At 40.7% G+C, this 17,779-nt stretch overlaps 1 protein-coding gene across 1 annotated transcript in view; it reads left to right on the forward strand.

Moving 5' to 3' along the window:
* Positions 1 to 13,760, forward strand: part of LOC142972024 (NT-3 growth factor receptor-like) — a 217,994-nt gene extending 204,234 nt beyond the window's left edge. The window contains exons 17-18 of the mRNA XM_076112799.1: positions 6,070 to 6,228; positions 13,575 to 13,760. Coding sequence (XP_075968914.1) covers positions 6,070 to 6,228; positions 13,575 to 13,760 — 345 coding nt within the window. The remainder of the gene's footprint in view (positions 1 to 6,069; positions 6,229 to 13,574) is intronic.
* Positions 13,761 to 17,779: the final 4,019 nt, after the last annotated feature.

Consider the following 17,779-nt stretch of genomic DNA (forward strand, 5'->3'; position numbering starts at 1 on the left):
GTCAAACTGCAGGAGAAGACAGCAGCAGTAAGGCTTAGCTCAAGAGCTTGGTGCTAGGGTTATTTGTGCAACCAAAAATAGCTTCTCAGTGAGAACCAAACACAGTCAATTTTAATTGTGTGTATTTGTGAACCTGGACGTCCAAAACCAACCCATTCTAACTGCCAACCGTGCCGCTCAGCATCTGACATCAATGTAACCCAGTTACCCTTAAGTGTCTGTATGAGATTAACCAGGCTTCCGACCAACTCCATTTTAAACCCATCCATACCCCACTCGTAATTTTTAGATGGTCAGAGCAACCGACGTAGTATATAGCGGGAGAAAAGCTCCGTATGGCGGATTGCAGCTGTGGACGGATGGGTCAAACACTCAAAGACATTCAACAAGGAGGCTGCTGTTCGTGTCCCATTGACATATTTTACCTTAGTTTGGTAATGCAAGCTTCGTACTTAACTAATGCCAGTTATGTTAAAAAGGTAAACATTTTACCAAACAAAAGTAGGATACTTATTTTAACCCAAACCACAACATTTTCCAAAGTCTAATCAGGTACTTTTGTGGCCTAAACCTAACTAAGTACTTTTGTTGCGCAAGTAAACCTGCATTTGAAGTTTATTTAGAAAAAACGGTTGCATGTAAAAGGCTGAAACTAAGTTTGTGAACTCTGAAGTTACTTTAGAAAAGACACCATGCATGCAACAAGCAGTAACAAGCGGAAACTGACACGCGACATATTTAGTTCCTTGGCCTTTATTGGATGCCTTCTTCACTATCCAATACATGTGTTGTGCTTTTGATTAGATGTAGTGGAGAATTACATGACCTCACCTAACCAGACTCACCTTTGGAGGTTTTCATTGTGGTTTTGGACGACCTAAGTTTTGTTCTCAAAATGTCAGTAGTGGACAGATGGAGGATGGACGACTGATTGCGTTCTACCAGTGTGCAATAGCTGCAGGAAGGGAGGCTGCTATAACTTAAATGGCCATCATATTATGAGTGACTTCGTAGCTTCTCTAAATGATGGGTGAGATGTTGAAAACGATCATGTGGGTCCCAGATAGAGAAACCGCCTTTTACGTGTCCTGCCTGTGCAGAAGAGGTTTGTCTTCATAGATGCTTGCAACAGCGGCTCATAGGGATTTTCAGGAGACTCTCTCAGCACGTTAATTGGCATGGTGGGAAATAATTTGTATTTGGCAGTAAATGTCAATGACTCCATCGAGTCCCATCCCCCTAAGTAGCTTCTGTGGACTGCTTTCTTTTTAATGGCTGATCCAATGTCTCAGCGGGGCCCACTGGTAGACAGCAGCAGCAACGGCTAACTGACTCTTTAAATTTTTACCCTTATCAGCAGTGAACTTGTTCACTCCCTTGTTTATGTTGCTCATGTGCACTCACCAACCTTCACCTTAATGCAGCATGTTGTTTATTAAGTTGAATTTGTTGTTAGTTAGTACTTGGATTTGGGGCATGTGGCTAGGCATTACACAGCTTAAGCTTAGAGAAACATCTTGGTTTGGGATAAAATTACTATTTTGTTAAGGTCGCAGGACCTTCGTCGTCTTGGTTGCAATAATAAACACTTGGTTGAGGTTATGGAATGATCATGGTCACGGTTAACGAGAAACCAACATTGACTGTTACAAACATCAGTCTTATGCCGTGTTCACACCAAACGCGATGCAAATAATTCGCGCAGCCGGTCTCGCCGGGGACCATTTGTGTTCATTCGCGTGAATCGCACTAGATGCGCCGGATAGGGGGCGTGGCTTATCGCCCTGGAAGACGTTCAACTGTCCGCCATCAACCATGGAAAAAATAACCTATATTTCTGCTTAGTACGTGTTGTGCAAGTCCCAGATATCCCGGGAAACTAAATGCCGTCATGTCTGGTTCATAACATAGTCCAGAGGAGCTCCATGGATTTTATCGAGGTGTATTCACTGTGTCTAGCAAGCCACACGTCGGCTGTTTATTACAGCTGTATGAACACAAAATAAACTGATTTGGCTGTGATTTAACGGCAATAAACCGACAAAAAGGGACTCCGAAATAACTACGTAATGACGCCGATTTGTAAAAAGTCTGAATTCATGTTTAGTTAGTTCTCTCCGCAAGGTTTACACACACACACACATTTATACGCATAGTTTGGTCCGGTCTCTATTGATATGAGGTATCGTAGAGCTCTGGGTGAACACAGACGGCTACAGTATTTATTTCCTGATTCAACAATGGCAGGACGTCAGTGATGACAGGAGAAACATCACGCCGCAGCTTCACGCCATTTTTTCACCGAAGTTGAAAAATTTCATCTCACACGTTTGGGGCGTTTTGCCGAATGACGCAAATTCGCGTCACTCCAGTCTCATCGCGTCTGTGCATAGACTTTGTATGTAACCTAGTCGCGCAAATAATTCGCGCTGCGTTTGGTGTGAACGCACCTTTAAAGTTGTTTTGTTGACTCGTCCATTGTTGACTTTGAGCCTTTGAGAACTGTAGCTTCCACAATTTCCTGTTTTTATTGGTATTTTTTATATTTAGTTAATCTCTTGGCAAGTAAGCCAAACATTTCCTTTTCCATACACAAGGCCACATATCCTCCCAGCTGTACTCCGTCTGAGAGGACAGAATCACTGGCTGATAACATGCATCAGCTGTCTACAATTCAAACTCAGACAGCCAAAGTGACAGAGGATATCATTTTCCTACAGTGATCCTCCTCCCTGTGCAGATTGTTTGCCTGCAGTCAAACAGAACTCTGGGAACTCTGTCTGCAGCTCAGACTGAGCAGATTGCACCGAAGCATACAGGACTTCAGGGTCAGATGGATCGCACGCACCTCTGTGCTGCATGCTCACGGCTGTACCCGGCTTCCCAGACTTTACAATGTAACAAAACCAAAGCTGCAGTGCACAGCTGCATCTCCATCTACCTCTTCCCTTCTGGCAGCTCAATTTTGAAATATTGTTCTGAATATTGATGATTTACCTACTTAAATCGTGAAGAATGTCAATCACAATTTCAACGAACCCAAGGTGACTTCTTCGTGTTTCTTATTTTCTTTGACAAACTGTCCAAAAACCCATAGATATTGAGTTTACGGTCACATAAAAAAAAAAGTAAAAGCTGGAACCAGAGAATGATTAAACTCGATCAGTAACCCTGGGCTTGAACATGAAGCCTGAGAACATGAAGCCTTTGAATGAATGTGATTAATGCAGAGCTTTGAAAATCTACAGAAAAGTGCAGTCCCAGAATCATCTTCTGGAAAGACATTTTGAAAATAATGGAGCTTTTTTCTCTCTATATTCAAGAGAGTGGACTAATTTGAGAGCATGACAAATTGATTTCAGGGTTCAAATTTTGTAGTGCTTTCCCTCAGAACTTTGCTTCCTCGCACTCAAATAGTCTATGCTTGCGTTTGGATTTACTCTGCTGCTGTTCAAACTGTATGCTTGAATAAATTGTAGCGTGCACTGATTTCTGAATGATGCGATCACATCAGACACGACGCCACATCAGGCCAGGGGTGTAACGTTGGGGGCATCAGCCATTCCCACTGTTTGAAATGGGTTTACAGAACCAGCCAACCAGCCAGCTTCATAGCTTTGTTAATTGTCTTCATGAGCAACGTATCCTCAGACAACATTATGCATAATGTCTAAGAAAAAGTACGTTAAAATAAGTCAATGTTGACTTTTGGTTTCTCACGGGACACCAACAGCGATCTCCGGGGTGAAAGTTGTGTGTTTGTTACTTAACTTATGTAACAGACTAAAGTAGTTATGTAAGTTAAGCAAAAATAGGTTAGAACAAGTCCATAATAACTTGGTCTCACAAGGGACCCAAACAGCAATCTTCTGGGTGAAAGTCCTGTGTGTCTTTGACTAATCCATCCACCCCTACACAGACTTTGCCTCTCTTTATACTACGTCTTCCTTGGTGGCAGCCCTGCTCGCCCTGGCTCACGATTAAGTTATTGCATTATTTTTTGTAGGTATAAGTACAAACAGTGAATGAGAACAGCCAGCAATGAGCCATGATAGTGAGTCAGCATGCACGAGACCAGAGTCCTAGTACTGGGATGCAGCCATCATTATTTGAATAATTACACTACTATGACATGTGGAAAAGAGAGCCATGAAAAAGGTTTATGGAAGAGCACCTCCTGGACTGAGACGGACACTTTGTATTGAGCTATATATTATAGTTAAAATATGGATTATGGTAACACAGTGAGCTTATGGATCATCAGACATTCTGAATGTTTGATACTCTCTTGGTGAGAGAGGAACTACTTGTCACCATTGGAACACATGATGGGATTAATGTCCAATGTGAAGTACAAACTTTTTACAGCGTTATCTCTAGTTTATAGGGGTGTGTCTATATCCACCACCACAACTTCAACGTCAAGTGAAATTGTAATTAAGCAAAATCAATGCACGGTAATGTCACGTGGTTAGGCTGCCACTCTTCATTCACTCCAATAATGATTGATGATGATACTTTTCTGTTGACAAAACTGAAATACTGCAGAAGCATTATCTCAAGAGTGAATGAGCTGTTAACTCAAAGAGCAATCATTCAAAAAATGAATTTCATTTTTCCATGGAAATGGATTAAATGAAGACACAGCTTTACCCCTTGGATTCCTCATGCCTGGAACAATTATACAAGTATTCAAGTCAGTGTTTGTTAATGATGAGAGAAAAGGGCTAGAACAGGTTACACACAGTAATGATCACTAATAACAGATTCAATTAAAGTTGTAAAAGTGCTTATTGAATATTGAAGAAATTACTCATTTATGATGGAGAAACAAGTAAAGGATGGCAGGATAGGAGGAAGAGTCGGGGAAATCAGACAGAGGAGGGAGGAGGGGAGGGGTGCAGGAAGGTCGATTAGTCAGCGGCACACTGGAGGTCATTCATTATGTGAGTCGTGATTAGGAGGCACATATTTGACTAAATTAGTCAAGCTGCTTTATGATTCCACAGCAGTTGGAGAGCAGGCAGGAGCAGATGAATAATGATTCAGTCTGTCTGATGTACACGCTGTCGGATAATAGAGAAGACATTCTGGGCCGCTCGTCTTCTCATATCCTCACCATTACTCATGTTTGATTAGAGGAAAAGTCCACCCAATGACAGAATCCACAGAAAGTGACCTGCTGTATGTTATAACTCAGTAGGCTGTATTGTTTTTTATTGGATCCTCATTATCATCATTGTGTGTAGAGTTTTGTATTTACAAACTAATAATGAAATGCCACAGGGTCCATGTGCTATTGATTTGTAGCTGCAAGCCAGAGAACAGTGCTTTTAAATTTCATTGTTTCGCTTTATACAGTTTTAAGAATGTTAATTGTGAATGTAGCTTGGTGGAGGGAGGTCAGTGAGTGACTACAGGAGCACAGTTTCTAGAAGTTCACTAAAACTCTGTTAGAATCACGCATATGAACTGCATGCTTTGTCTAAGTAGGTCAGTGCACGTTCGGAGTGATTGCTTGGCCACCAGAAGTGCAGCCAAATGGGCGTGGCTTCTATGGATGGATTGGTCTGGACCTACAGAATCCAGGACAAAAAGAACAGTATAATTGAAGACATTGCCCTCAAAACAAAGCAGTAGCATACAAACAAGACAGGGTTGGACGTCCTCCCAAACACATTTTGGGACAATGTAACAATAGGCACTATTTTTACCTTTGCTTAGAGGTAAAGAGATCAGGTCAATTACTTTGATGAATACAGTTTGTTTTTCCAGAAAAATGTAATAAAATGGGATTTTCCATTATAAATCCCAAAGTTGATTCCAAATTGTAAACCTGGGATTGTCAATATATAATATTTGCTTGTGACTTGCAAAATAATGGCATTGTATGAGCAAGTGACCACATGTAAGTTTGACTAATTTGTGTGTGTCCCTTAATAATTGTGGCGTTTCAATGATGGCGAAATCATCCCCCAAAGGCATCAAGGGTAAGATATTCATCACACACTTTATCATACACATTTCATGCTCATCTCTAAAACCTCTTTCTTCTATGTGTGTGTTCAGGTGGGAGGTCACACCATGCTGCCTATCCGCTGGATGCCTCCAGAGAGCATCATGTACAGGAAGTTCACCACAGAGAGTGACGTTTGGAGCTTTGGAGTCATCCTCTGGGAGATCTTCACTTACGGCAAACAGCCGTGGTTCCAGCTCGCCAATAATGAGGTACGGTATCTTATCTTAGTAATGTACAAACTGTATGTGATGTTAGGGTTACGGCAAAGACTGGTAGGGGATGGACCCAAGCGCAGAGAGACACGGGAGCAGAAGAATTTGTGAGATAAGAATTTATTGGAAAAAAAAGACAAGTGTTATCATTTACAAAAGTCACAACATGACTTTATCCAATGAAATATTCTGCTTCAATCCATATATGTTGGTTTAGTCTTTCAAAAACGACATGTTCCCTGCACCTCCAGCTTGATCCCTTGCATACAAAAGGAGGCGAGCACCTGTAAGTTTCAGGCAATTACTGCAGAAATAGCGTATAATGTTACATATTATGGTTTTTTTCGTTGTTGTTTTTTGCCATATCATCTCGCCGTGGTAGCAAATGCTTTGCTGCTTAGTGGTTGGGAACAGCTGCAGTACAGACATTTACAGAATGCAGTAAATGCTGTATAGTCGGGCTGAAGTTTCATATACTCTTCCCTTTGAATAAACACACCACTAAACCTAAATGAGCAAAAAACTCAAATCAATCTTTGCCAAAATGTTGCAGGTCAGAACTCATTGATGGCAGCAATAAAAATTAAATAGTATATTTTCAAACCATAAAGGTAGAAGATAAACACTCAAAAGCAAAAGTAGCCATTGAAACATCACAATTCATCAGCGGCTGGGATTATTCATGTCTGTAATATTATATAGTTTTGACCAAGAACCTGACCTTAATGCAACATTATTATTAGGGCCCGAGCAACCGACGTCGGGCCAGCGAAGGCCCTATTGAAATTGTACCCGTTTGGGTAAACGTATGCATGGTTGGAGGACTTGCCATGCATGAAAACTCACCAAATTTTGGGGACTTGTCAGGCCTGGTAAAAGTAGCCATCTGAAAAAGAATGCATCTTTCTGTGTAAAGAAATGGCTCTCTAGCGCCCCCTACAAGTCGGACCGGCGACACCCCTCGGCCAGTATGTCCGATTTACTTGAAATTCAACACACGTCCACTTGAGCTAGATCTACAAAAAAGCCAATCAGACCCCTAAGCTCCGCCTACTTAGATTTTCCGCCATATTGAATTTAGTGTAAAACACATTTTTGCAAACTCCTCCTACATGCTGGGTCCAATTACTACCAAATTGGCTGTGGATCATTACTGGATATACGTCATCAAAAGTTTTTTGATAACTCTTTTCGTTTACACGATATGGACCAATAAACTTCTTAGGGGCGTGGCTTAATAGCAATACACATAACCTCTCAACCGTTTGTCCTAAAATTACAAAACTTGCAGCACATCGTATCCTGTAACATACCCTGAGAATTGTTTTGCAGTCAACCACTAGGGGGTGCTACAGTAAGCCCGCGAAGTTGTGCTTTTTTGTCAGTTTTTGCATTTTTCAGCCTTCGCACTTTAACAAACTCCTCCTAGAGATTTTAAGCGATCAACTTCTACTTTGGTCAGGATGCTCTTAAGACCTTTGTGATTAAAAGTTATCAAAATCGAGAGTTTTCATCGAAGAACCTTGACGTGGCGTGGCGGCCATTTTGCCTCATTGTTTATCAAAACATAAGTTATTATAAGTTGTTAAAACTCCAAGGTACATTATCCACAAAAAAAAATTAGCACAAAACTTTTTCTGCATGATGCTACTTCAAGCCTAAACATACTTCAATTGAAATAAATTCAATAACTCATAGCGCCGCCTAGTGGCTAAAGGAAATGTCATATTTTATACTTTTATTTATTTCTCATAGCCAGGTGACCTGATGAGTCTAAAATTTGGTAAGGATAACCTTAAGACATTGATGATGGATCATCATGAATTTTGTGAGTTTTCGTTGAACCCTGTTGCCATGGCGACACATCGTTTGCCATGAAAAAGGAAGCTGATGGTTTAGTGGGTTGGGATGCTCAAAAACTCATGGAACTTTGTACATGTGTCACAGGTCATTGGAAGAAATAGTTTATATCATTATTTTTATTGGCCGTTTTAAATTGCCTCTATAGCGCCCCCTATAATATTTCAAAAGAGCAGCCTTAGCGCTACGTTTTGGCTACATGTATGAAACTTGGTAGGCACATGTATCCTAGGGAGACTTAAAAATAAGTCTATATATGCTCTAAACCCTACCGGAAGTCGGCCATTTTCAATTTTGTATGAATTTATACAATATTTCGACGATGCAGCCCTTGCAGTACGTTTCACTATCTATATATAACATTTAGATGTATAACATTTGGTAAACAGATGTATCACATGTAGACTTACAAAAAAGCCCCCGGAGCTCTAAGCTCTAAACCCAACCGGAAGTCAGCCATTTTGAATTTAGTGAAAAAAAACACATATTTGCGAACTCCTACACGCTGGGTCCGATTTCTACGAAATTTGCTGTGGATCATAAGTGGATCTAGATCATCAAAAGTTATCAAAATCTTTTTGATATCTCTTTGCGTTTACAAGATATGGACCAATACACTTCTTAGGTGCGTGGCAAAATATCAATACACAACTTCTCAACCATTTGTTCTAAATTCCCAAAATTTTCAGCATATGTGCACATCACATCCAGTAACATACCCTGATAATTGTTTTGCATTCGACCACTAGGGCGCCCCCTAGTGGTCGAATGTCGAATGTAGTGGTGTACAGTAAACCCGCGAAGCCTACTGGCTAAAGGAAATGTCTGATGTAACTCAGCTGGACTTGTTCCAAACGGTCCCAAACTTCTCATGCTTGATAACACTCATGGCCTGAGGATGTCTACAAGCTAATTTTCACTAATACTCACAGCGCCACCTGCTGGCGAAAGGAAATCTGCGGTTTGTGACAAACAGCATCAGATTTATATGACTTTTACACAATGTGGTTTACATTTGACAGAGCTACATGATGCATGTTTGCACGTGTTCTGTAGCGCTAGGCAGCGGATACAGGAAGCATTGGACTATTTGCAAAGCATCATTTCCAGCATCAGGCGGTCCACGCGGGATTAAAAACGTCTCGCTCGCGGATGTTTTCGGCCGCGCAGGCCGGAGTCCCGCCGCCACCCCCGACACGCTGGAGGATGCAAGGGCCCGTTCATCGCTGCTCGCAGCTTTAATTTATTATTAGGGCCCGAGCGACCGACAACGTCGGGCCTGCGAAGGCCCTATTGAAATTGTAGGGGTTATTATTATTATTCTGATTTATATTTTTCGTGATTGGATTTATTTGGGGGGGACTTGCCATACCCCAAAACTCACCAAATTTTGGAGGCTTGTCAGGTCTGGTGAAAATTGCCATCTGAAAAAGGATGCATCTCTCTGTGTAAAGAAATGGCTCTCTAGCGCCCCCTACAAGTCGGACCGGCGACGCCCCTCGGCCAGTATGTCCGATTGACTTGAAATTCAGCACACGTCAGAATCCGCTAGATCTACAAAAAGCCTCTCAGACCCCTAAGCTCCGCCTACTTAGATTTTCCGCCATATTGAATTTAGTGAAAAACACATTTTGGCAAGCTCCTCCTACATGCTGGGTCCGATTGCTACCAAATCTTCGCGGGATCATTATTGGATCTAGATCATCAATAACTATCAAAAGCTTTTTGATAGCTCTTAGCGTGTGCAAGATATGGACCAATAAACTTCTTAGGGGCATGCCTTAATATCAATACACATAACTTCTCAACCGTTTGTCCTAAAATTCCAAAAGTTGCAGCATATGTGCACAACACATGCTATAACATACCCTGAGATTTGTTTGGCATTCAAGCACTAGGAGGCGCTAAAACTTCTTATGCACAAAACTTATTATGCATGATGCTACTTCAAGCCTAAACATACATCAATTGAAAATAATTCAATAACTCATAGCGCCGCCTATTGGCTAAAGGAAATGTCATATTTTATACTTTTATTTATTCCTCCTAGCCAGGTGACCTGATGAGTCTCAAATTTACTATAAGTCTCTTAGGACCATGCTCTAAACCCTACTGGAAGTCAGCAAATTCCATTTTTGTGTCATTTTTCCATAGAATTTGGCCTATTTCTAGTCACTATACTTTAACGAACTCCTCCTAGGGAATTTGTCTGATCCTCTTAAAATTTTGTCAGTACAATATTAAGACCATTGTGATTAAAAGTTATCAAAAGCTTTACGTTTGACGGAATGGCTTAGCCGTAGCGGGTGGCTACTTTATGTGATTCCCCATGAAAAAAGCTGATGTAACTCAGCTGGACTTGTTCCAAATGGTCCCGAACTTCTCATGCTTGATAAAACTCATGGCCTGAGGATGTTTACAAGCTAATTTCCACTAATACTCACAGCGCCACCTGCTGGCCAAAGGAAATCTGCGTTTTGTGACAAACACCATCCGATTTACATGACTTTTACACCATGTGGTTTACATTTGACACAGAGCAACATAATGCATGTTTGCACGCGTTCTGTAGCGCCAGGCAGCGGATGCAGGAAGCATCAGACTATTTGCAAAGCATCATTTCCAGCATCAGGCGGTCCACGCGGGATTAAAAACGTCTCGCTCGCGGACGCGCCGTCCGACGGTCGCGTACGTTCTCGGACGCGCAGGCCGGAGTCCCGCCGGCACCCCCGATGCGCTGCAGATTGCGAGGGCCCGTTCATCGCTGCTCGCAGCTTTAATTATTATTATTATTATGACAAAAAAATAGTAGTCATAATAGTTTCGGTTGTATTTCTGTTCCTACTCTTAGTTCCCGGTCAGATGGCCTGAGGGAAGACTTTTTCATGTGGAAAGTGTCAGTGAGGCTTTTTTTTAAATGACTGCACAGAGAAAAACAAAGAGGAAATGAAGCTCTTGCTAAAGGTGCTGAGCATAAGGAAAAGCTAATAGACCTATTTGACAGCAGGGAGCCCCAGATATGACTGAGCGAGTCTCACAGAGTAATACTATGTGTTACAAACCCAGACCAGAATACAGCCAGTTCACTGGACTCTGTGTGGATTCTATCCTTGCCATTTTACTGAACCCTCATTGAGATAATGTAATTATTAATGAATTTAATTGCAACAGCAACAACACTCTCACAGTCTCTTTAGTCGACATACCCTCGTATGATATTTTACGAAAAGTTATTCCAGATTTCTTTTGTGCGTTCTCTTACGAATGTCCAGCAGCGGGTGTCAATTTTGGCCTGTTACATGCAGCAAGTCTTTTCAAAATAAACAAACAAGTTGGTCACCTCACAGGGAACAACTTGATTAGTTTTATGCAACAAAACTACTCAGTTACATTGAGGAAACAATCGTGGTTTGGGTTAAAATAACTACAGAGGTCGGGTTATTTAAGTACGGAAGTTACAGGACAAATAAGTGAAAGTTGACTTCTGGTTTCACACGGGACGTTTACCCTAAACCTGGGGAAAAGTGCAGACCTCCTCCCTATGCTGCGTCTGTAGCTTTACAATCACATGGATTACATATGAATTCATTTTGTGGACTACATACATGTTATAGTGATAGATAGGAGCAGTGTATGCAAACAGCCTGATTTAGTAGACCAACAGTGGATTAGGGCATTGGATCTAGACTAATAGAATGCTTAATGATGTAATGACTTTCTGGTTTTGGGTATGAACATAATTTAAAAACCATTGCTTGATTCACAAAAAAAAAAAAGAACACTGTGTTTGACACTGAACCCAGGTTATCGGCAGAAAACGGATATCTAGATGGGCCTGTGCTCTACCTTCACTTTCAACTGTACATTAGGCAAAACAAAAAAGCTAAAGTTCAGTCGGAGACACTTGGATCAACGAATATACCATTTAATGCAAATGGTTATATAGTTAGTTTTGATGGGAAAGGCTCTGCTGTTTAATAATAACAATAATTACTTAATGAAGTAGACAACAAAGGTCCATAGTATTCTAAATAAAAACAGACAAATACAAAAATACAATAAAAAAGTTAATACATAGCAATACATATGCAACTTCATGTCATGTTTCATGTTTGTGGGAGCTCTTAGTTAATCTGAGCTGAGAGAGCTGATCCCCCCCAAAAAACATGAGTTTAGCAAGAGAATATTAAAGCTTCTGTGTCAAGAGGACGTTGTGGTGGTGGAGGGACGACTGCGCAAACTAACGCCATGTTTCATTGCTGCTATGAGTAGGTTCATGTGCAAAACTGATTGGAAAGTTGGACAAAATGTTTGTGAGCGCCTGCCCTCTAGCACTGCAAGTCATGTAGTACATGCGACGGCCGCTGGGATGATGGTGATCCAGCGATCACCTTCTCTTCACCATGGACCATATGAAATATTAAGTTGATGGAGATCAAATTCGCCTGAGCAGATTTAGAAACTGCTCAGTACGCTGGTACTGAGCAGTTTCTAAATCCCTGCAGGCTGTTTGGAGCTTGAAAATGCCAAACATCTTATTAGCTTCCTCTCGTTTATATTGATAATAAGGACAGAAATAATTGTCTGAGGTGTTGTGGACCATGCACTGTATGTACTCACTTGAACCATAGCAGCATTAGGCCAGTAGTCGATATACAGGTGCAGGTCTAATTGATGCTCAGTTTTGGATAGTTGAAGCTGTTTCTGGGACACACAGTCTAATTCAGTGAAATATCTTTAATATCTGTGGCATATGCTGCATGCCTCAGCCCTGAAAACCTCCAAGCTTCTCTGTGCATGTATCAAACTCAAGGTCTGCTTAGCTTTTCTTTACTGCTGACTGACATAACATAATAACTCAACCTGTGTTCAATACAGCCAATACAACATTTACATTTAGCCTCCCACCCAAGTGTTAGAGTAAAATATACAACAGTTATGTTCACCCTTAGAGTATCCAAAGCATGGAGAGCATTTTACAAGCACAGACAAAGCAGTCCAAATAAACTTACAATCACAATCAATAATTAGGTAAAATGCACAATGATATATTATTTAGTGTAGAACAAAAGCAGACATAAAAGGAATGGTGACAAATGTAACTACATGTAGTATCACATTTTCAGAATACATTACAAGTCCCAAAACTATAAATATATAATGATAGAAATACACTCGTCTGTTTATCAATATAACAATGATATATAGTCACTATTTCAACTGCAGTTTTTTTCCCATCAATGTTTTTCAACTCTCCAGAAAAGCAGCAGTTTTATCAACATTTCCTTCGTGGATTGGTACATGTTGATTACTGTACCAAGACTTCTTCTGTCTGTGTGATGCGTCCGGTCAAATGACACATTCTGCAAAGCAGCCAATGTGTGTTGCACGACATGTGACCTTTAAATTGCATAACCAATGCTTCTTTAGAAGAAGGCAATATGTTGTTTCCTGTTTAACAGTGCGTCTTTCTGTCTTCCCAGGTGATAGAGTGCATCACTCAGGGCAGGGTACTGGAGCGGCCCAGGCTCTGTCCCAAAGAAGTCTACGATATGATGCTGGGCTGCTGGCAGAGGGAGCCACAGCAGCGTCTTAACATCAAAGACATTCAGAAGATAGTGTTCACTCTGATGAAAGCCACGCCGGTCTATCTGGACATACTGGGATAGGAATGAATAAGAGGGAAGAGGAATTGGATGCGTTTTGGGTCGGACTAGATCTTCCCTGGAATACAAATGAGTAGACAGGATTAGAAGGAAATGGATTGCCTTGGAGTGGAAGTCTGGCCTGGACTCACAGCATAGTCTGAGATGGAACCATGTGGATTGGGATCAGAAATGGATTGTATTGCATCCAACTGCCTGACATATAAGTATCGGGATGAACAAACTACAGTGGAGTAAAGTGTGTTTAACTGGATTGGAATGAACTGGATTGCATTGCATCGCATTATAATCAAAGGAAATGTCTTGAACCTTACCTAAAGGGTGGAGCCGAGGCTTCTTAGGTCCAGTCTTGCTCCTTTTGTGAATGAACTCGTGACTAAAAGACTATGAAGATTGGATTGCATCAAATTGGACTGAACTGGATTTCCCTGATTGTACTGCTCTGGTATTGTTGATTTTCTTATCCGAATGCTTTAGGTACCATCATGTCCTATGTGATCCCCATTTCACTCTGTCTAAATCAAAGCAGTTTTGGTTCTATCTTGATGAAGCCTTACGTAGCCTGGTAGAATCTGGCTCAATTTGGCTCGATTTAAAAAATCCTGTCCTACTTTATTTGACCTCACCATAACAAGGATTTCTCTGTGTCCCTTGGTAAGTCAGGCAATGGATCAACATGGTTCAAAAACCCTAAATTGGAGCCATCTAAATAGCTAGGCCTCATTTGGCTTGTACTCTTGCCTGGTCCTCACACAGTAAACCATACTTGACTTCTACTGTGGAATGTAGAAGTTCAGAAGGTTGACCTGCACAGAGTAATCTAAAGAAAGAGCTGTTATTTTAAACAAAAATGGAAGCTCTTGTGTTCCAAGATATCTTGCCCAGGCTTGTATATTTCTCTATAACCTTACAGCAGTGCTTGGCCAGATTGGACTCAATGCCCCTCGTGTAGAACTTGAGTGTTTATGGCAAACGTTTTGCAAGATCTTCATGACCCCCACAGTTCGGAAGTACTAAACATGTCTGTTAAGTAAATCCGTGAGGGTGAAAATTGGGGTGTGAGACAGGTGTTTGCTCCTAATAATCTTTGGTGGATGGTTCCTATTAAAACTGGATAGAGGAACTTAAGTGCTGCATCATTTCATTTTTTGAACCTCTGTTGGCATGCCTACTCCTGACACTGGCAGCATCCTTGTGGCTGCAACCGGAATTGTCCAGATACGAAATCCAAAGAAAAAAGCTAAAATGCTGACGAAGTAAAACACCACATTCCAGACATAAATCTGTGAAAGAAGGACAAGGCAGTTCTTGCTAAACGTTGATGGAATGGACTGTTCACTTGACAATCTGTAGGACAGATTTAATTTTTTCAACACTGGTCATTGAAACATAGAGGAAGTGGGTCAACAAGAAAGAACAACATGCATAAATCAAACCTGTCCTGTGCAGCAGCCGTTGTGTTCTTTAGTGCTAGTCCAATGCGTCAGTGTTTTCATCTGCCAAACCTTCATATATACACCTTCTTGTCCTGGACTCACTGAGCTGTTCACTTTTGCAAGAGCCCGACCGGACCTTCCAATCCTGAGCCTGGAAGTGTGGCCTGAGTGACTGTCTGTCGCCATAAAGATGGACCTAAGTGCCTCCTACTTCTTTCTAAACACTGGAAACAAAAAAAAGTCTTTCAAAATAAGAGCACTTTTACATTTTGTTTACTTGGTTAAAAAATGTACACTAGCTGTGAACCTTCCTTGTTTTTCTTACAAACTTTCAGCACTCTATGTATTGCAAAAAAACCAACACAAAAACAAGAATAAAATGTTGAAAATTATACAGAAAAAAAAATGAACCCCTGGGAGGAAAAGCAAAAATGAAGGCTTTTTTTTGTACCCTTTGCAGCTTGACAAGAACGTTGAACTACCCAAGGTGAAGTTACATTTTCTGTTTTCAAGAAAGAAAAAAATACATATTCTATATATTTTTTATTTATTTTTATTTCAAATCAAAGAGTGGACCTCTGCCATGCTCCAAAGCCATTAGAATATTCTGCCACTGGGTAGGACAGAACTGATCGCCACAAAAAGACAAGCAATTGGCTGGGAGGAAGCCTTCAAGGATTACTTAAAAGAAGCCTTTTTGTGTTGTGTTGCATACCTGGATCCACTCTGACGTCAGCGACTAACAACTGCTGCTTGGCAACAGAAAGTCTGAACTGAAAGGAGAACAACGGAGCTACCAGTCAATGAACACAATCTTTTTAAAAAGAATGTATATACTGTAAATCTCTACGTCTTGAGATATGTTAACTTATTTCCTTTTCTTGAGTTTGATTATTTTTAGCTTCTTGATGTGTTGTTATATGGTTCAGTGAAAGCCAATAGATATTTTGATAATCTTTCTTTCTAGTTGTAATTACTGTTTATTTACTTTATTTAGTCATATGATGTCGTTTCAACATTTTAACGAGATAATCTACATTAAAATCATTTCTGTTCATGATTATTTTAGTTGCTCATTTGATGGTAATGTATGAGTCAGGACAGTAGAAGAAATATGTTAAGTTATTGGGCCGGTGTTTTGTTAATCTGCTGAGAGTTCAAGTGCTTTTCTAGGATCAAGGACATTCTTAAATTTTAAACAAACAGTTCAATATTTTGGGATTTACTTTGTTCGCCATTGACCACTCAGTCAGAAATTTTTTATTAATTTTATTTCTGCATGTCCACGAATGGTGTGTTTAGCCTATTTAGGATAAATAGTGGAAGCTGGGGGAAACTGCTAGCCTAGCTCCCACAAAATCTTTTATCTTTTATTTTGGGCATTTTGGGATCCTGTCTTTAAAATGTATTTGAGTTGCTGATTCAGGTGATTGAGAAACATAAAACGTAATGATTTAATACACCCATTTACGGACAATGGTCTAATCTCACCAGTATCGACAAATCAGGGCATGGGATTGTTTGATATTCTGTCAAAGGCAAAAACATTGGGCCAGTGAGCAAAGAATGAGTTTGGTTTGGGTGTCTGAGGCCACGGATTAGCTGGCACAATCAATACAAATTGTATCCGTCCATGCTCAATGACACCAACCAGCAATTAAAAAGCAGTGCTCTATCCATTAACTTGACAAACGGAACACATACTATGCTGTTGTTGAGTCAACTTAACAGCAAAATGACAAGCCATTGCTCAACTTTTGTCCTAAATTATAGCCATAACTGTATTAATGTGTCATCTGTGTCAGGGTAAAGAATGGGTCACAAGGCTGAAAGAGACTAAGAAAGGGTTAGCAGGGTTTGATAGCTGCTCCAGCTACATGTAAGCCACTGTCATACTATTCAGTGTTGTTTGATTGTCATGTAACTGATGTCAATGTCTCAGAACTAGTCGCTCAAAAGCACCTTTGTTCTAAAATAATTTAACTCAAAATTTTCACCTGCCATTAAAGTCGTAATGGAGATAAAAGGTTATCGAGATTGAGCAGATGCAAACTTCAACACGTTCTCATTCCAAGTCATCACTTTATAACACAATTGGGTCGCCCAGCACACAGTCGCAGTAAACACATGGTTGACGTCATGATATTAAACAAAAACCCTTGCTTAGGTTCAGGCAACAAAACCAGTTTGATTTAGAAAAATTCATGGTTGTGATTAAAATTACTAAATTGCCTAAAACGCAAACAACGAAACAAAATTACGGAAAACCTTCCAACACCAACACTGCTTTCCTGGTTGAAAGTCCTGTGTTTGTTTGTTCCTCCCGCCCCTTTGTGGCTTTTTCAGTCTTTATACTACGCTATCACACTCCCGGAGCATTTTCTCAGATCGTCTAATAATGAAGCGGTTGGGATCACATTATGGTTACTTGAAAGTCTGGTGCGTCTCATACAGACGCTGAAGGGGGCCTTATGCGTCGGTATCAGACGTCGAGGGCCGTGACAAAGTATCGGTATTTGACACCCTGGGAATGAGAACTGGCTGTTATTATAGCTAAATCAGATTCCAAGGCTTTTGTGTGCGGCC

The sequence above is a fragment of the Anarhichas minor genome, unplaced genomic scaffold, assembly GCF_050575085.1.
Source record: "Anarhichas minor isolate MPS153535 unplaced genomic scaffold, ASM5057508v1 ptg000005l, whole genome shotgun sequence".
NCBI classification, from domain to species: domain Eukaryota; kingdom Metazoa; phylum Chordata; class Actinopteri; order Perciformes; family Anarhichadidae; genus Anarhichas; species Anarhichas minor.